At 42.5% G+C, this 21,664-nt stretch overlaps 1 protein-coding gene and 1 pseudogene across 1 annotated transcript; both read left to right on the top strand.

Annotated features, from left to right (window-relative positions):
* Positions 1-246: 246 nt before the first annotated feature.
* Positions 247-588, top strand: LOC120560452 (myosin heavy chain, fast skeletal muscle-like). The gene has a single exon (XM_039802995.1). It carries the CDS (start codon positions 262-264, stop codon positions 586-588), a length of 327 nt encoding a protein of 108 aa, XP_039658929.1. The 5' UTR covers positions 247-261.
* Positions 589-721: 133 nt separating this feature from the next.
* Positions 722-21,375, top strand: LOC120560451 (annotated as a pseudogene).
* Positions 21,376-21,664: the final 289 nt, after the last annotated feature.

The raw sequence follows: 21,664 nt of genomic DNA, 5'->3' as shown, positions 1-21,664 counted from the left end.
GTGACACGTTTCAAGTCCACCAGGCGCTGATAATTCCGCCGTGCCACCCCTGTCATCGCCTGGGCTTGGAACGGCTCTGTGGAGACGCGTGTTCCAGTGACCCACTGAGCCTGATGGACATGGTATCCCTCTTGCTGTGAAGTGCCTCTGATTGAAAACTTCATTTGGTGATAATATATAATTATTCTTTTTGGATTGTATGTGTCACCTAATGACACCTAATCAACTAATACTGTATTTCTCTCCACTTCTTTCAAGCCCATGGACATCTTCTCCATCCTTGAAGAGGAGTGCATGTTCCCCAAGGCCTCAGATACATCCTTCAAGAACAAGCTGTATGACCAGCATCTTGGCAAAAACAAAGCATTTGAGAAGCCTAAGCCCCCCAAGAAAGGCAAGATTGAGGCCCACTTCTCCCTGGTGCACTACGCTGGTACCGTGGACTACAATACCACTGGCTGGCTGGACAAGAACGAGGATCCACTGAATGACTCAGTCTGTCAGCTGTACATGAAATCCCCAGTGAAACTGCTGGCTATCTGCTTCCCTCCCGTCGTTGAGGATATGATAGTAACTGCAGTAAACTAAAACATGTTTTTAGGTTACACTGTATATTTTCAACTAACTGTAGAATATGTTCATGTACATTTTATTTGTTATTCTAACAAAACACGTCTACTTAAAATCCTCAACAGATATTACCAAGAAGGGAGGCAATAAGATGGGTGGTTCTATGCAGACAGTGTCTTCACAGTTTAGGGTAAGGTTTAAAATAGCAAACTTATCTTATACTGTATATATATATATCGGTTTATGCTCAAACTCACAATTGATTACATGTCATGATAAGACTCCCCATTTTGGATCTACAGAAGAACTTGGGCAAGCTGATGACTAACTTGAGGAGCACCCATCCTCACTTTGTGCGCTGCCTGATTCCCAATGAAACAAAGACTCCAGGTATATAGAGAACATAATTTCAAAATATTCTTTAAGGAGTGGTTTTGTTTTATTAATATAGTTTATTTAATTGTGTGCTGCTTTAACTAAGAAACTATTAAGACAAAGAAGTAATTAAGAAATGTATTTTTTACAGGTCTCATGGAGAACTTCCTGGTCATCCACCAGCTCAGGTGTAACGGTGTGCTGGAGGGTATCAGAATCTGCAGAAAAGGTTTCCCCAGCCGAATAATCTATGCTGACTTCAAGCAGAGATATCAATCAATATTTTAATAGAATTTGGATAGATTATCAAAAGAAAATGCTCACACTGACCATTAACTCTCATAATAAAGGTACAAGGTGCTGAATGCCAGTGTCATCCTCGAGGGCCAGTTCATTGACAACAAGAAGGCTTCAGAGAAGCTGCTTGGGTCAATTGATATTCCACATGATGAGTACAAATTTGGACACACAAAAGTAAATACCTCACTTTCTTTATTTTACTGTGCAATAATGACCAAAGAGGTTAGGCTGTTCAGTCCAGTTTGTTTGCTTGTTTTTCTGGTAATAATATGTATTACAGTTTTTTCCAACTGCTTACACACGTTTTCAAAACTATGTCTCCTTTTTTCAAAACTCTACACACAATTCCCAAAACTGCACACACAAAATGCAAAATGCCTCACATCTCCTTCAAAATGAAACACTGCATTCAAAATACCATAAACACATCTCAAAATGAAGCATTTGCATCAAATGGCAAACACTTTTTTCATAATAGTAAATTTTTGGATATACCATGTACACACTGTTGTTCTAAATTTAAAGCTCTTTTGTCTTTCATAGGCTTATATCTACAATGTTCTAGAGAGAAAGTAGTCTGCTGAAAGTGGTTGAAAAGTGCACTGTAAAAAACAATGTAATGTTACAGTAAAACAGAAAATATGTATTGGGCAAAACATTACGTCTGTAAGAGTAGCCCAGTGTTGTATACAGTAGCATGACACAAGAAAATAAAAGTATAAACATATGTAAACCAAAGGTATCATTTTTAGAATAAAGAATATGTGTGTGTGTGTGTGTGTGTGTGTGTGTGTGTGTGTGTGTGTGTGTGTGTGTGTGTGTGTGTGTGTGTGTGTGTGTGTTGTGAGTGTGTGAGTGTTGTGTGTGGGCGGGGGGGGACAGAATTGTATGCACTTTGATTGATTTGTAATGTTGAAATAGTCATTACATAGTTGCATGCAGTATGGACGCCACTGTAAAGCTACTCAAGATGGGCTTCTCTCCCTGATCTCATCAGAAATGGCTCTCCTTCCTCTTCTTCCCTCCTCCTCCTCGTTGTTATCCCCTCTCTCTCCCTCCTCCTCCCCTTGCTCTCTGTCTATTGTTGGCATCCATTGTTCCAAACAGGTAATCTGACCTTTGGCCTCTGTATAGGCCTATACTAAAGCAATGATTGGTTAGTGTTCAGTTATGACATAATGTGTTTGCACATGTGAGGAGTGTGTGTGTGTGCCCTGGTAAATAAGTGTAGCATTTTGATCGGTTGTGTTTAGAAATGGATAGCAAGTCACTTCCTGTTAGATTTTTGTGTCTTAGGTAGAGAATTGTGTTTAATGTTTTGAAAAAAGTGTTTTATGCAATTGAAAACTGAGTGAAAGGCTGAGAAATAGCTTATGGTTTTGGAGATTTGCTGTGTAGTTTTGCACTTTGAGTGAGAGGTTTCAAAAATCGTGTGACATGAAAAGATTTTGTGTGTAAGCAGTTGGAAAAAACTGTAAATGATATCTGTTAATATTAAAGCAGAAAATCGAACAACTACTTACGTGATTGTAGAGTTTGGGCCAAGGAAAAGTGATTTATTTTAAGTATAGAGGCAGAGCAGCCTGCATGTGGCTATTTATAAAAAAAACCTTAGCCTTAGAAGCCTTAAAACATGTAGGGTAAGCGAAAATCCTTTTGTCTTAACAAGGTGAAGTATTCACTATCTGAGTTCATCCTACATTCCTTTTTATTTTTGTTCGATCAAGTGTTCTTCAAGGCCGGTCTGCTGGGTGTCCTTGAGGTCATCTCTGGCCACCACGACTCAGGCTTTGGCCTGTGGTTATGTCATGAGAAAGGAGTTTGTAAAGATGACGGAGAGGAGGCATGTTAAAAACAGCTCATTCTGAATCATGGTATGAAAAATCACTACCAACATTGTCCATAACAGCTACTTGTTGTCCTCAGGGAAGCCATATATACCATCCAGTACAATATCCGCTCATTCATGAATGTCAACCACTGGCCATGGATGAAGGTGTACTACAAGATCAAGCCTCTTCTGAAGACTGCTGAAGCTGAAAAGGAGCTGGCAAATATGAAGATCTATGATAAGATGAAAACTGACTTGGCTGCTGCCCTGGCCAAGAAGAATGAACTGGAGGAGAAGATGGTGTCCCTTATGCAGGAGAAGAATGATTTGCACCTGCAAGTAGCATCTGTAAGTACACATCGACATAAGTTGTGCTTTTCATGTTTTTCAAAGTTGATGTGCTGACTTATATTGTCATAAAAATTAACTAGGAATCAGAAAATCTGAATGATGCTGAGGAGAGATGTGAGGGACTTATCAAGAGTAAGATTCAGCTGGAGGCCAAACTCAAAGAGACAACAGAGACTGGAGGATGAAGAGGAAATCAATGCTGAGCTCACTGCCAAGAAGAGAAAGCTGGAGGATGAATGCTCTGAGCTCAAGAAGGATATTGATGACCTGGAGCTTACCTTGGCCAAAGTGGAAAAAGAGAAACATGCCACAGAGAACAAGGTTCATAAATAATAATATGTCCATCAGATCAAGTAAAATTATAATTATGATCGTTTGCACAAGATTTCTGTTTTGTCTTTTTGTACAAGTGCTGTTTTTTTTTGTTTTGCAACATGCATTTAGCCTACAGTGAACAATAAACCTTTATTTCTCCAGCTTCATGTCCTGAGCATTGTGTTTTCTTTCTACAGTGAACAATAAACCTTTATTTCTCACTTCCTACATTGTGTTTTCTATTTTTATAGTGTTTAGTGACTGTTCAGTAGTGTTTTTAATTTTGATTGACTCGGGGCACGATTTGACAACATAGTTCAGTTTTGAGCACAGATTGAACTGTTTTGAGGTGAAAGTTTGGTTTTGCAAGAAGAGTCTGAGGTTTTGTGAATGTAGCTTGAAAATTGGGTTTTGTGTTCACAGTTTAGAGAAAAGGAGAGCAGCTTTCAAGAAATGTGTCTTAGCAATCGAGAAACTGTAATATGTTTAGTTTTTTGAGCGATGATATTGTAAGCAATGTAGGCAATATAAATGTTGCTTTTTTCCGAAAATGTTGCTTTTTTCCCTAGTTTGGGTTGTTTTAAAAACATACAAAAAAAATTATCCGATTAATCGATCGATAAAGTGCTAGATTAATCGATTACAAAAAGAATCGATAGCTGCAGCCCTACTCTCCAGCAACATGGAGAATGTTGCTAAAGCAAAGGTACACACAATGCATTACATGCTTTTTTTTATTAATTAAGAATAGTAAATAATGTAATTAATATTATGAATAAAATCTGATCACTGATCTCATCTCTATTTACTCATTAGGGAAATCTTGAAAAGATGTGCCATACTCTTGAGGACCAACTCAGTGAACTGAAGACCAAGAATGATGAAAATGTTCGTCAAATCAATGACTCAAGTGCACAGAGAGCACATCTCCTGACAGAAAATGGTATCTACAAGTTATCAGTTAATGATCTGTTGTGTAGGTTATTGAGAAACGTGTCACCAACTAATGTATCATGACATCTTTCACACAAGGTGAGTTCAGCCGTCAAGTTGAAGAGAAAGAAGCTCTTGTCTCCCAGCTGACCAGAGGCAAACAGGCATTCACACGACAGATTGAGGAGCTGAAAAGACATGTCGAAGAGGAGGCTAAGGTACGAAACTGATAAGTAAGTGTGTATTGGTATTATTCGTTTGGGATTCAGGAATTTTGGAAATTCAATCTTATGTCTTAAACCAGGCTAAGAATGCTCTTGCCCATGGACTGCAATCAGCCCGCCATGACTGTGATCTGCTGAGGGAGCAGTTTGAGGAGGAGCAAGAGGCCAAGGCGGAGCTACAGCGTGGAATGTCCAAGTGTTGTCCGCGAGACCGGATGAAAACCCTAAAACAAAGAAATAGCAGAATCATTCCATTATTCCATGCTTTACAACATATATAGCATTGTCAGTATTACAGTTTTTTCCAACTGCTTACACACAAAATCTTTTCATGTCACACGATTTTTGAAACCTCTCACTCAAAGTGCAAAACTACACAGCAAACCTCCAAAACCATAAACTATTTCTCAGCCTTTCACTCAGCTTTCAATTGCATAAAACACTTTTTTCAAAACATTAAACACAATTCTCTACCTAAGACACAAAAATCTAACAGGAAGTGACTTGCTTTCCTTTTCTAAACACAACCAATCAAAATGCTACACTTATTTACCAGGGCACACACACACGCCTCACATTTGCAAACACATTATGTCATAACTGAACACTAACCAATCATTGCTTTAGTATAGGCCTATACAGAGGTCAAAGGCCAGATGACCTGTTTGGAACAATGGATGCCAACAATAGACAGAGAGTAAGGGGAGTAGGAGGGAGAGACAGGGGACAACAACGAGGAGGAGGAGGAGGAGGAGGAGGAGGAGGAGGAGGGAAGACGAGTAAGAAGGAGAGCCATCTCTGATGAGATCAGGGCCACACTTATTCATCATGTGATCAATGACGGATTGACCAATGAGAGAAGCCCATCTTGAGTAGCTTTACAGTGGCGTCCATACTGCAACTATCTAATGACTATTTCAGCATTAAAAATCAATCAGACTTTGTTTTGCACAGAGTGCATATGTGGCACACCCAAGTAGGTGTCCACAAGACATTTCATGTACATAGTATGGGGATGGTTAAATAGTCTCTCTCTCTATATTACTACTGTCACTTTAAGGAGTGACACAGCACAATCAGCTGCGTTCCAGTTGCTATGGGGACGGACCTCCGCTCGCTCTCAGATGCAACTCTGGAGAATACGAGAGAAGCTGCTGTGTCAAACTCTCCTTTTATTTCACCTGTCTTTTCAGGTCAGTAATGGGTAAACTGCCCATCTTTACTTGTTGGGGTCTCAACCTCTTTTTCTTAACGCCTGTTTGATAACTAGTGTTGTTTGTAACATAACAATAAAAGAGTAAATAGAAAGTTTGCCATTGATCGGGGCAGCTAGCTAAGGTAGGCTACGGTAAACAGTCAGCTACCGTCTCGTGAACAGCTGCGGTAGAAAACAAATGACGTCACTGCAGACGGTTAACTGCCGTCTCGCAGCAAACTGGGTCATTGTCATCCCATTGATTCACGTAGCATAGCATTTCGAGCTTTGACACTCTGCTTGTTAGAAACGGTTATGTTAACAAGTTTAACGAGTATGATTTAGTAAATACACACTGGTTTTAGAAACGATTATTTGGCCAACTGTAACAAGTAGACATACGTTTTGATGTAACGGCTAACTGGTCATGTTAAATGAGTAAATAAGCGGTGAGAGTGAATGATTTTCTTCTAATGTATATTGCATGTAAAAAAAAGGTATTAAACTATACAAATATATTTGATAAATTGTTGTTTTAAGGAGAAGTGATGTAAATGTCTGATCCTGTATTTCTATGTCTGTGAGGAAGTCTGTTAATACAACCAGTATTTGCTAGGCAGCTATATGTAGCGACAACTTTACAGTTTTTTCCAACAGCTTACACACAAAATCTTTTCATGTCACACGATTTTTGAAACCTCTCACTCAAAGTGCAAAACTACACAGCAAACCTCCAAAACCATAAACTATTTCTCAGCCTTTCACTCAGTTTTCAATTGCATAAAACACTTTCTTCAAAACATTACACACAATTCTCTACCTAAGACACAAAAATCTAACAGGAAGTGACTTGCTTTCCTTTTCTAAACACAACCAATCAAAATGCTACACTTACTCACCAGGGCACACACACACTCCTCACATTTGCAAACACATTATGTCATAACTGAACACTAACCAATCACTGCTTTAGTATAGGCCTATACAGAGGTAAAAGGTCAGATGACCTGTTTTGAACAATGGATGCCAACAATAGACAGAAAGCAAGGGGAGGAGGAGGGAGAGACAGGGGACAACAACGAGGAGGATGAGGAGGAGGAGGGAAGAAGAGGCAGAAGGGAGAGCCATCTCTAATGAGATCAGGGCCACAGTTATTCATCATGTGATCAACCACGGATTGACCATGAGAGAAGCCCATCTTGAGTAGCTTTACAGTGGCGTCCATACTGCATGCAACTATCTAATAACTATTTCTAATCACTTTGTTTTACACAGTGTATACAATCCGCCCCCTTCCTCTCTAGAACATTGTAAATGTAGATATAAGCCTATGAGAGACAAAAGAGCTTTAGATTTAGAACAACAGTGTGTACATGGTATATCCAAAAATTTACTATTATGAAAAAAGTGTTTGCCATTTGATGCAAATGCTTCATTTTGAGATGTGTTTATGGTATTTTGAATGCAGTGTTCCATTTTGAAGGAGATGTGAGGCATTTTGCATTTTGTGTGTGCAGTTTTGGGAATTGTGTGTAGAGTTTTGAAAAAATGAGACATAGTTTTGAAAACGTGTGTAAGCAGTTGGAAAAAACTGTAATAACAATGTAGCCATGTGAAATGCACTATGTATCCATAGTGGCCTTGTATAACAGATGTAAGTTAGAATATGACATGTGATATGGTGTTATTTTGTAAATATGTCAATGTTTTGTGATTTATTCTGAATGAATAAAAGGAGATGCAACTCTGGAGAATACGAGAGAAGCTGCTGTGTCAAACTCTCCTTTTATTTCACCTGTCTTTTCAGGAATTTAAATTTGTTACCCGGTCTCCTTGCCTGGGACCTGTAACACATACAATTCTGTCCCCCCAACACACCCCCCCCCCGCCCTGACACTCAAGCACGCACAAACACTCTCAACACACACACACACACACACACACACACACACACACACACACACACACACACACACACACACACACATACACATATTCTTTATTCTAAAAATGATACCTTTGGTTTACATATGTTTATACTTTTGTTTTCTTGTTTGATGCTACTGTATACAACACTGTGCTACTCTTACAAGCGTAATGTTTTGCCCAATCAATATTTTCTGTTTTACTGTAACATTAGATTGTTTTTTACAGTGCACTTTTCAACCCCTCTCAGCAGATTACTTTACCTCTAGAACATTGTAAATGTAGATATAGCCTATGAACGACAAAAGAGCTTTAGATTTAGAACAATAGTGTGTACATGGTATATCCAAAAATTTACTATTATGAAAAAAGTGTTTGCCATTTGATGCAAATGCTTCATTTTGAGATGTGTTTATGGTATTTTGAATGCAGTGTTTAATTTTGAAGGAGATATGAGGCATTTTGCATTTTGTGTGTGCAGTTTTAGGAATTGTGTGTAGAGTTTTGAAAAAAGGAGACTTAGTTTTGAAAACGTGTGTAAGCAGTTGGAAAAAACTGTAACAGGATAACTATGTAATCACTTAGATGTGTTTTGAAAAGCAAACTATATCATTGCTTAGAGTGTGTGTTGAAAACCCCAAAAAATAACATATATATCTTGCTTACATATTAATCTGTTTTTGCTTATATATTAATCTGTTTTTTGCTTATACTGATCTGTTTTTGCATTTTGTGACAGAAAGGGCTTTTATTGAGAAACTGTGAAGAGTGTAGGAAAGCACCTAGACAGATAAGAAGAGCACAGGCAGAAGCTGCGGCCTTGACGGGTGCATGCAACTGTGTGTGAGTGCGTCTTGAAGGCGCATGTGTGGCCATACACAGCACACATACACACATACACAGCTGTAGAGTTCATGAAGTTCATTACTGTAACGTTGTTTGTGAAGTGTTTCCTACATTACCTTACAAGGACAAGGAAGTACATAAAGTATGTCCCTTTGGATAACTTTGGGAGGAGTAAAATGTTTTTCGTGTATAAATATGAGTGTTTTTGCCGAGTAGCTGGCTCCCTTCGAGCTCTTTTACCCGAGCGCTTTACGTGGCATCGGGATGCAATGAAGCCTTCTCCATCTACCCTTGCACTTTCTGTTGCATTGGGAAAGATTTATTATGCCTCTCTCAGCTGTAGAGGGGTTCCCTTGCGCTCGCTGAGTGTAAGGGAGGGAAAAAAAAAAAAAATACTATCTCTGAGAAGCGGCTTCAAATACCTCTGTTAAACAGAGGCCAAAAAGTGCTCTTCTCTCTTATTTTGCCCAGACGCCTTTTGTTGCTGGGGAAAGATTTATTTGCCCTCTTTGACATCGGAGAGGAGATTGCCTACACGCATCTGAGTGTGGGAGAGATAGGAAGAAAAGAGAAGCGGCTTTAAATACCTCTGTTAGAGCGGAGGCTTTATCTTTATTTTTAGTTTTATTTCTATTTTGTAAAGGACCACTTGCTTTTAATTTCTGCTTTTGTCACAAAACAATAAAAACTACCAGAGTCCGACTTTGGACTAGGGGACCCAACTTTTGCCAGTTCTTTATTTTCTCTGGGATCGTCTTGCCCGCTGTTAAGCGGGGAGGGTTTCCCCCTTACGGGGGTTAGGTTAGGGACTCCTCTTTAACCGTCCGTGGAGAGTCACGTCCCGGTGGGGATCGACTTGGACACGCAGACCTCCTGTCATCTCCTAGTGGGAGTGCATTCCCCTACTCGCACAGCCTGGTCAGAGCCTCTGAGCATCCCCCTCTCTCAGTCCGGCGACCAAGGAGGGCAAGGCGGGCGTCCTTGAGAAGGAAGGGGCCTCCGTTGACCCTGGGAGGACGGCTGAGACCGTGAGTACTAAAGAAAAATCATTGGTTTTAAAGATCCCCTCGGGCAGTGCTTGTCATATACAGGGGGATAAGAGCCCATGTTTTTGGGGATGTCTGGTGTAGTGTGTATCTAAACTCTTGCCTCGCCTTTGGGTTCCCTGATCCGGGTGAGGGTCTCTCCTTAAACGGAGGGCGTGTGTGTCTCTATAAACTAATTAATCAGGGAAGCATCAAAAGCAACTCCTTTTTAGCATAGGTCAAAACATCCGCCCCGCTGACGGGCAACTGGCGTTCGTCCGTACGACTGAAGAGGGCACAATTAGGGCCGGGGGTTTGCTGAGGGGAAGGCGATAAAAGGGGTTGGCTCGGCCAAAGCGAGCGACGCGACGCCTCAGTGAACTGCCACACCGGTCGACACAAGGCCAACAGTGAGGTGGCTCAGTGGAGATCTAAGTATGAAACTGATGCTATCCAGCGCACTGAGGAGCTTGAGGAATCCAAGTGAGTAACATTCAAACAATTCAATGGCCAGTCTTTGATTTGAGCATAAGTCAATTTTGGAGCAAAAATTTTACAGCTCTCCCTTATGATGTTCATATAGATCTTTAAAAACATAACTAACCGTTAATAACAATACTAGGCTGATCATAAATTGCCCACCCACCTTTCCAAAACTTGCTTCCGTAAGAACATTAGGCTTCAAACAAACAACAATGCAACACTCAAAATATAAGAGCTCACGTTGCAGATTCTTGTTACTAAGGCTTCAGGTAACTTCATAGTTTTCAGTGGGAAACAAATCTTACCGTTTTCAAACAGGAAAAAACTGGCTCAGCGTCTTCAGGAGGCTGAGGAGCAGATTGAGGTAGTAAATTCCAAGTGTGCTTCTCTTGAGAAAACCAAACAGAGGCTCCAGAGTGAGGTGGAGGACCTCATGATTGATGAGGGCCAATGGGCTGGCTGCCAATCGACAAGGTAGCATTGTTTACTTTGTGTTGCCAAGCCATACAAGCAAGCAGGGACGCAACTACCCAGTGTCAGAGGGGTATACAGCAACAATTTTGGCGCCCCCCCCCAAAATAAATAAATAAGCATATGCGTTGTGGTTAAATATGCGTTCTGATTTGTTTACTACGTCCCCGCTGTCAGACATCTAGACTAATTGTTATATTTTCCATCTCTGTCTGCACAATTTTTTCCACAAAAAGGACACAGTGAAATTTAATTCTTAAATCAGCCTAGTGATGGCATCAGAAAAGACAACTATTATGCAGTAAGGTTGTGCTGCTGTTGAAATTACATTCACATTTTGAATTTTAAAAATAAAAATAAAATAAATAATATAAAAAATAAAATAAAAATTTTTACAAATATGAAGAGCCACTTAGCACAGACCTTTAAAGAGAGAGATATGACCCTGCTTCCATAGTAAGTAAGTAAGTAAAGTTTATTTCTATAGCACATTTAAAAACAGCTCGCGCTGACCAAAGTGCTGTACATAGCGCATTAGGCACAGGGTGATAAAATAAAATAAGAAAAATAAAATAAAACACGTACAAATCAGTGATTTAGGCTAAAAAGTCCATCGAAAGACAAACACTTAATTACAAACCTAGCAGGATAAGACAATTAAGAAGCCGGGAAGGCCAATGTAAAAAGATGAGTTTTGAGCCTGGCTTTGAATATCACAATTGAAGGGGCATTTCTGATGTCAGGTGGCAGTCGGTTCCACAGCTGAGGACCAGCAACAGAAAAGGCTCTGTCACCTTTTTGCTTAAGCCGGGACCGTGGGACATGGAGGAGGCCTTGGCTGGAGGATCTGAGGGACCTGGGGGCTACGTGAAGATGAATAATATCAGCTATGTAGCTGGGGGCCAGGGCATGAAGTCCTTTAAAAACCATCAACAGTATTTTAAATTGTATCCTAGACTGGACTGGAAGCCAGTGCAAGGAGGCTAGGACAGGTGTGATGTGTTCACGCTTTTTTGTATTCGTGAGCAGCCTAGCCGCTGCATTTTGGACCATCTGAAGCCGTGCCACCAGAGTCAGAGGGAGACCAAAGTAGAGAGAGTTACAATAGTCTAGGCGGGAGGTTATGAAGGCATGGATGACTTTTTCCAGATCATTGTATGACAGAACAGACTTGAGTTTAGAAATTATTCTTAGTTGGTAAAAACTGGACTTTACAACAGAAGATATTTCTTTCTCCAGGTTAAGATGGGAGTCTAAAATAACACCCAAGTTACGTGCATGGGGTTTAACATAGGGGGCAAGGTGACCAAGGTCGGTAGGGATGGCAGTTTTGGATTTTGAAGGACCAAAGACAACAACTTCAGTTTTGTTATCATTTAACTGAAGAAAATTGTTAGCCATCCAGATTTTAATTTCTTTCCAACAGTCTAAAAGAGGCTGCATGGAGTTGCTGGATTTAAGTGGGATGTACAGTTGGGAGTCATCTGCAGAGAAATGGAATGAGATATTAAATTTTCTGATGATGTTACCTAAGGGGAGCATATAAAGGCTGAAGAGTACTGGACCCAGAATGGATCCCTGAGGGACACCATAAGACACAGGGGCAAGGGATGAGGAGTACTGGCCTATGGATACTGAGAAAGATCTTTGGTGGAGGTAGGAGTGAAACCAGCTTAGAGCTGTACCCTTAATGCCAACCCACTGTTCGAGACGCTCTAGTAGTGTACCATGGTCTACAGTGTCAAATGCAGAGCTAAGATCCAACAAGACCAGAATGGTATTATCACCTGAGTCAAGAGTGAGCAAGAGGTCATTTGTCACCTGGCTGTAGGGCTGTCTCAGTGCTGTGGCGGGCTTTGAACCCAGATTGAAATGGCTCTAGGATCTCTGTGGAGTTGAGGTATGGAAGCAGCTGCGTTAACACCACCTTCTCCAAATTTTTTTTGATAAATGGCAGTTTAGATATAGGCTGGAAGTTATTATGACACTTTGCATCTAGGTTATGTTTCTTTAGCATAGGCTGGACAACCGCATGCTTGCCGGTGGCAAGACAGGAGTTAAGAATAAATTGAATAGCCGCAGCATCAAAAGCATCTTTGATAATCTGTGAGGGGATGGGATCGTGTGGGGCTGTTGATGGTTTCATGTGTTTTACAATGTCCCATAGTTCAGTGTAGGACACTGCTTGGAATTAGTCAAAGGTAGCTGTAGCGATGGGGAAATATGGTGGAGTGTCAGATACAACAGGAGTGAACTGTGCTCTGATGTGGTCAATTTTTACAGTAAAAAACTTCAAGAACTCTTCACAGCTATTGGTGGATGCCTCGACCTCTGGAGTGACTTGGGGGTTAACTATTGAGTTTATGGTATTAAATAAAATTCTAGGGCAATGGGAATGTTTAGTTATAATGTCTGAGAAATGCTTAGCCCTGGCTTTTTTTGCTGCAGCTTGGAAATTGGCCAGGGAATTTCTGAATATTTCTAAAGAGACTAGGAGGTGATCTTTTTTCCACTTACGCTCCGCTCTTCGACAAATCTGCCTGAGATGGCGGGTGGAATCATCAAGCCACTGTTGGGATTTAAAATTAGGGCGTTTAAGTTTTAGAGGGGCCACAGTATCAAGGATAGCTGAGCAAGATGTGTTGAAGGAGGATATTAGCTAATCAGGGCTCAAGAGGTGATCATGGGCAGTGATAACATTTCCCAAATAGCATTCAGCGAACTCATTTGCAGTGGAAGAGTTAATATGACGAGCTTAGTGGCCAGAAGATCTGGCTGTATACAGTGAGTTAAATAGTTTAACATTGAACATAATAGGCATATGGTCAGAGAAGGATGCATCCTCAATGCTTATGTTATCAATACCACTACACTTGGCTCTCGACGAAGGCGGTCGCATTTCTCTCCCTCTCCTCCCGTTGCCTACCCTGCTTTGCTCTCTCGTCTAGTCTTTGTCTCTGTGTACTTTTGAGAGTCTCTCTCTCTGCACTGCTCCAAAAAAAAACATAAACAACCAGGAATTATGGATTTGATCAACTGGTCTCTCAGCGCAATTGACAACATCTTCTCGACGAGGAGCCTGGGTTCGGGGGAACCTGACTGCCCTGCCGGAACGTTCGCAGCTGGCTACACGATGGACGCGTGGGAGAGGTGGCGGGTCGTGTGTCTGGCGGCTCTTTCCGTGGAGGACATTGAAGATATCTACCTATTCGGGACCATGATAGCAGGTATTTTGCTGATTGGCTCAGGCATTACCCTGGTTTATCGAGAAATTAGGAAGAAGACGGGAGCAAAGTACGAGGCTGCCCGTCATGGTCGAGCTGTGGGCAGAGCTGTCGGAACTCAGATTGTGACTATGAACACTATGAACCACAACTTGGATACCATCTTGGTGAAACTGACAGCTTTGGAAGGTCTGGACAACATCTTGGAGAAACTCACGGCTTTACAAAGGAAAATTGATCGATTCGGAGACCAGAATGGACGTTTTAGAGAAGACGTGTGTAACTAAATGCGCCTGCTCGCCCTAAGACAAAACAAATTCCAATATTATCTTTCGGCTCCCCTGCACCAGCACTGGCCTTGGCCGAGGCCGGTGTTGTACAACACCTCCCCCTGGAAGCACTGCAGCGAGACACACTCTTGCGTTCCTTACCGGCAATTTCCACTGGATGCGGAACGTCTGCGGAACGTCTCCGGAACGTCGACTGAGTCATTAGGTTTCCATTAAAGTCAATCTGTGTATTTCCACTGACTGCGGAACGTCTGCGTCCCGACTCCGTCCCAGTTCCGTCAGTCCGCAGCAGATACTCAGAGCTTCTATTTTTGACGGAAGACGGAGAGCTCCGCAGCAATTCAGCACACGGCAGATAGTGCGGGACAGGAAGTCGAGCACAGAAACAAAATAAATATCCGGGTTAATTTTCAAAATAAAATACACCGTGCTCACATATCATATTTCCCTGAACTACACCTTGAAAACACAGCTCAGAGTCGTTTCCCCTCTACTCCTCTGGATGGAAACAAACTGTTGTTGGTTTTGTGGTTCTATTCTACCTGAAATCGCGAGAACTTGTGGGTCCTCGTGACTACAGCTGTCAGTTACGACCGCAGCCGTTCCGCAACAAATCCGGACCCGGTGGGTATTGACGGACGGCGGAGCACGCAGCAGACACGCAGGGGGGCCGGTCCGCAGCTGTTACGCATCCAGTGGAAATCCCCGGTTACCTGACTCCCACAGACACCTGCTGATTGTTGACTCGGACTGGGTCCTGTTCAAGGTTGACTCCATGGCAACCGGCTGTGTATCACTATGACAATCGTGCGGACTGAGACAACGTAATTATGGGGCCAGACGTAGTTTGACTATGCGGGCCTACACACACACAAACCCTTACATATATACAGATATGCAATCACCCACCACACCCCGTATCTCGCCTTCGCTGCTTTGTACCCCCAGTTGGGCGGGCAGGTCTGTGACCAGCTCCTTTGTTTTGGCTGCAGGACCAGATGGCTGCTTGCCTGTGCTGGACTACCTGCACCCCAACACCCCCCTCCCCCATTGCGTGTCTTGTGTGCCCTTGTATTGGTTATGTGCTTATGTTGCTGAGGTGTTTTTTTCCTGTTCCCACACTGTACTCCTATTGGGGGCATAGTCTGGGAGTTGCCTTTTTCTCCTCGTCTCTCCTCATGTCATGCTGTATTTGTATTTTCTTTACCCCATTGTATGTTTGTATGTACCTTGTAAAGCGCTTTGTTGATTTTTATCTGTGAAATGCGCTCTATAAATAAACCTTGATTGATTGATCAATGGAAAATCCGTGGGATAAAATCAAATCAAGAGTGTGCCCCTGAACATGGGTTGCCTGATTTATGTGCTGGAGGAGGCCAAATGACTCCATTACATGACAAAACTCACTAACCAAGGGTTTACCTGGGCAACAGACATGATTATTAAAATCACCCAAAATCAACAAACAGTCATAGGATGTTGCATAGTGAGACAGAAAGTATGAGAAATCTTTTATAAAATGTTTGTCTGATTTGGGAGGCCTGTAAACAAGTGCGCACACCAATGATGTGCAGAGAGTGATTGTACCTTAAGCCGATTTTTAAAGATCAAAGCCACTCCTCCACCTCTTCCTGACCTCCTCGGAGTACTTATGAATGAACAGTTTGTGGGACAAAGTTCGCCAAAGACAGATGTCTCACCAGCACCGGAGCCAATCCATGTCTCCGTTAAAAATAGCATGTCCAGATCACGTTTGATAAAAAAGTCGTTTAAAATGAAGGTCTTGTTTGACACGGACCTACAGTTCAGTAGCGCCACTTTAGCCGCAAAGGATTCCAAAGGTTGTGGAGATTGAAAGCGTTGCAGTGGGCGAATTTTCAGGAAGTTCACCCCGCCGCTTCGGATGCGCAGCCTTGGTGGAGCTGCGGGGCAATCAAGCGTTGATGACCGAGCTGGAGAGATGGATAGATGACAGGTGTATCTCAGGTCCCATGATCGGCGAGCCAAGTAGAGGCCTCTGCTTCCTGCAATGTCGATGGAGGACTGGCGAGATAAAAGTTGTGCATGGGAGACACTCGCAAAACCCCTGATCCGCACTCGAACACCGCCGCGATTTCCTCGCTTCCTGCGCCGCTTCTTGCGGTGGGAAATGCAGCAGGAGAGCCGGCGAACCCAGTCCGCGGGAGAGTTGATGAACGTCGGGTGACATCTGGAGTGTGGGCCAAGGCGCCCAGTGGATTGTAGCTCTAAAGAGTTTTGGATATGTAGCAGTATAGAGCGATCATAAGTCCTTATGGCATCGGTGCAGTGCCAGAGCGACAACAGGAGGAGAACAGACAGACACAACAGCACTCGGGCAGGTAGGAGCTGACGGCAAGCCGACAAACACACTGGCGCCATCTTGCTAGCTACCGCCCAAAAAAGAGGGCGTTATCCAGGTCACCCAACAGATGTAACTATAGCCTGTATATGTCTGACAGCTAATGGTAAAACAAAATACATGCATGATTCCATAGTACCAGTTATTGCATTAGTTATGTTTTCCAGATTATTGTCATTTATTGTACATGGTACCTTATATTTCCCAGTTTTCAGCTCAGCAACCTGGGTTTTGCATATTCTAAGCTAGCCCTAAGTAAACCCCCATCTGGATTCCCAGTGTTAGCAAACGCTAGCTAGTCTGTTAACATGAATATTTGCAAGCCTCCAAGCACAGACGTAACACTTTAAATCCTACCTGTTGCCTTTCACCATCCACTTATTTAACTCCTGTTGCATCCCTTGACATGCTATCTCCTTTTCCCTCTTTCTTTTTCTATTTTCAGCCCCCGACAGCTTTTTTGCTTTATCCATCTTTTTCCATAGACGACAACTCACTACTGTACTTGCTCGCGATATTACGAATCCTACTATGGCCACGCCAAGACCCGCCCTTCAATAGCCGGGTCACTCTGGCCGGGTCTTGGCGTGGCCATAGTAGGGAGCGCCCCCCCGCTCCCTCTTCTACAGTATGTCAACATTCTATGATGGAATCTTATGAGATAGGGCGCCTACTCTAGCCTGTTAGTGCTCTAAAATGTTATGTAACGTTCAGGAAATGCAGAAATGATTTAGAAATGAAAAAATAATTTGAAAACCTTTTTTATTTTTATTTTTTTTACCATCGCTTTGGCGCCCCCATGGTGCTGCGCCCCTATGCAGAACATAGTACGAGGAGGGTCAAGCAGAGCTCGAGGGAGCCCAGAAGGAGATTTGTTCACTCAGCACTGAGTTCTACAGTATGTAACAGTTATATTCAACAAAATATTTCTTACATTGTCATAACATGTCATAAAATCAAGTGTTTATATTTTACATTGCAAGGCTTAACAACATTTCTCTGCAGAGGAGATCTCAGATCTATCTGAACAGATTGGTGAGACTGGCAAGAGCATCCATGAGCTGGAGAAGTCCAAGAAGCAGGTGGAGACCAAAAAGACTGAGATCCAGACAGCTCTCGAAGAGGCTGAGGTACATTTTTTGACTGGGGACATCTTTTAAGAAAAATCTAAATCATGGACAAATATACTTACATTAATTGTCATTCTTTGATTTCATCAGGGAACTCTGGAACACGAAGAGTCTAAGATCCTGCGTGTCCAGCTGGAGCTCAACCAGATTAAGTGGACAGGAAGCTGACAGAGAAAGATGAGGAGATGGAGCAGATCAAGAGGAACAGCCAGAAGGTGATTGACTCCATGCAGAGCACTCTGGATTGGACACTCTGGAGGTCAGGAGCAGGAACGATGCCCTGAGAATCAAGAAGAAGATGGAGGGAGACCTGAATGAGATGGAGATTCAGCTGAGCCACGCCAATCTTAGGAACTTAGAGCTGCTCTGGAACAGACAGAGAGAAGTCGCAAAACTGCTGAACAGGAGCTGGTAGACGCCAGTGAGCGTGTTGGACTTCTGCACTCTCAGGTAAACAAGCCCAATCATTTCCTCAATAATTAAATAATAAAAAAAAAATCTCATTACATTTTAAATAACAACACATTCTCACACCCAACTCGTAAAATAAGGATGTTCGGTCAGGAGCCTTTCTCGTTCTTATTGACGTTAAAAGTCTCCTTTAGCGTCTCATGTAAATGTGCTTGGTCGCCACTATTGCCAAGCGGGGGAGGATGCCTCCCCCCCTGGCGCGACAATAACGGAATCGCGGAGGTTGGGTTTCGAGAAAAACAACGGGGAAAGGACGCCTCAAAAGCCGGGAAACGCACGCCGGAGACGGGGAAACAAAACGCCACACGCGGGAGGAAAGAAAAAAGCGACTCTATAAAGCGACTCCAGCAAGCGGGGGAGGACGCCTCACACGCTGGGTGAAGCGCAACAATAATAATAACAGAATCGCGGAGGTAACCCATGTTGAACTTGCAAAAACTTCAATCAAATCTGAGGTTTCTCAACGACAATCGGGCGAAAAAGCCACATTTAGCCGTCTAGCGCCATAGACTCCCATTCATTTTGCACTGGACTGCGATCACCCCCAGTGGAACTCTGGTGGAACTGCAACCAAATTCGGTACAATGGGGCGGGTGGGCCCATTTTGGCCTATAGTGAGTAGTGAGTGATTTTCATTCTAGCAGCTCATCCAATAAGCAGCCCGAGGAAAGCTTTGAGTGAAAGCTTCTCAGCCAATCAGTGGCTTCTACCCCACGTGTGGACTATTAAGCCTAAAATGTCAATAAATTGTAGCTATTAGCTAGCTAATATAAAACCCAAAGCAACGCAAAGCAGCTTATTTTCATTTAAATTCAGCAAGAAACACCCCGAGGAGCAGGATGAGGAAACTCCTTTCCTGTTACCATCCTGCTCGGCTGCCCTATCCCCATCAAGTCCTCCCGTAGCCACCCCCTCACACCAGCAAGGCAAGTAGGCTAACAGTTAGACGAACGTTTTTTGGCTTATTTTAACTGGCCCATCCAGTTTTCTGGAGGCCCACCTACAGTCAAAATCCTGGCGCCGCTAGTGCATACACTACCTACATCAAAACGTAGGTATGCTTGTCTACTTTTTGATGCCACCTATAGTTTGGGCTTTTTGAACCTTCTTTTCACAGGTCCGTCCCTCACTGGCAGAGCAGTCAGACACAGGTGATGTGGTCATCAGCGGATTAGAAAGATCAAAGCCTCAGCTAATGACCACATCCCTGAGATCAAAGGGGTCTCCTCTATATTTACAAATGGCAACTAGTTAGACAGACCTACAGTTCTCCTAACCATGACGCAGCACTTTCCCTTTCTGATGTCAAAAGCTGCATGTCACATTTTTATCTGCTGAACTCTAACAAAACAGAGATCCTGTTATATTATATACTATATGTCAACCATCGATTGTAGTTGATAACAGAGTTTCTTGAGATGAGCCAAATAGTGCAGTTTGAAACACACACACACACACACACACACGCACACACACACACACACACACACACACACACACACACACAGACAGCCAGACAGACGGATGGACACACACACACACACACACACACACACACACACACACACACACACACAACCACACACTACACACACACAAACAGACAGCCAACAGACACACATGCACACACACACACACACACACACCACACACACACACACACACACACACACACACAACAACAGCGGATGGACACACACACACACACACACACACACACACACACACACACACACACACACACACTCACACACAGACAGACAGACCCACACACTCACACACACAAACAGACAGACCAACAGACACACACGCACACACACACACACACACACACACACACACACACACACACACACACACACAAACACTCACACAAAGACACACTCACAGACACACTCACAGACACTTTTGGCATTATTGAAATTTTAAAGCCAACAATTCAGTCTAGCATTAGCTTTTCAAAAAACCTTTAAATATTCCACATCTTTTATACACCAGTGGTGTTATTCAACATTTTAATGAAATTTATGTTAATTAAAATCCCTGCTTTGCCAACTATCCTCACCACTTCAACTTCTTTTTACCCATTTAAGCTATTAATCCAGTTTAGCTTTAGCAATTTAGCATTTTAGCATCAAGCATAAATAATTCCAAATGGATGGAAGAAATATTATGCACACTTAATCCACTGCATGGATCTAATAGTGTCTGTCTGTCTCTTCTATCAAGATAATTCTTATTAACATTTTATTCTACCTCCTCTAGGCTGCTATGATGGCTGAGGAGCTGAAGAAGGAGCAGGATACCAGCTCCCACCTAGAGTGGATGAAGAAGAACCTGGAGGTCACTGTTAAGGACCTGCAGCACCGCCTGGATGAGACTGAGAACCTGGCCATGAAGGGTGGCAAGAAGCAGCTCCAGAAACTTGAATCCAGGGTAAGAAAGAAATAAAGAATTTGCAGAGCTGAACTCATTTAAAAAATATGCATTCTTATTACCTTATTGTTCATTGAAGGTGCTTGAACTGGAGGCAGAGGTTGAGGCTGAGCAGAGACGCGGAGGAGATGCCATTAAGGGTGTCCGCAAATATGAGAGGAGTACAGGTACAGTCACTTTGATAGTTAACAAACAAATCAACTTAACACACATATTAACAAAAAACATGTATTTACTTTTAAATAAACCTTTACAGACTGAGGAGGACAAGAAAAACGTTGCCAGGCTGCAGGATCTAGTTGACAAGTTGCAGCTCAAAGTCAAGGCCTACAAGAGGCAGGCTGAGGAGGAGGTAAGGACAAAATATACATTTTCAACATTGAATGCTTGATACTGTGGCAGAATGTTTTCACACGAAGAATACCTTTGGTCTTTTAGGACATTCAAAAATGTCAATCTCTATGTTTTTTCAGGAGGAGCAGGCCAACACTCATCTGTCCAAGTGCAGGAAGGTGCAGAATGAGCTGGAGGAGGCTGAGGAGCGTGCTGACATCACAGAGTCCCAGGTCAACAAGATGAGAGCGAAGAGCTGTTTCTAATCATATAATATGATGTGAGATATGCTATTAAAACAAATTTGTTCCTGGTCACAGTTAAATTGCTGCCTGCTTTTTTTCATTGTACTGATTTGCTCAAAAGATAAGTGTCAGACTGAGTAACTGGCTATCCAGAAATCACATTTGAGTAATAGACGACCCAATGTCTAATATTGAGGCTAATTATCCACACTGTGTATTACTGTATTACCTTGTCACACAGCTTTTTTGGATAAGGAACAATCCGTATAGAGTTGCTGCCTGGGGAAATAATATAATGAATTTTATATCC

The sequence above is a fragment of the Perca fluviatilis genome, chromosome 6, assembly GCF_010015445.1.
Source record: "Perca fluviatilis chromosome 6, GENO_Pfluv_1.0, whole genome shotgun sequence".
Taxonomy (NCBI): domain Eukaryota; kingdom Metazoa; phylum Chordata; class Actinopteri; order Perciformes; family Percidae; genus Perca; species Perca fluviatilis.
The sequence above is the reverse complement of the archived record's forward strand: the minus strand, read 5'-3'. Positions and strand labels throughout refer to the sequence as shown.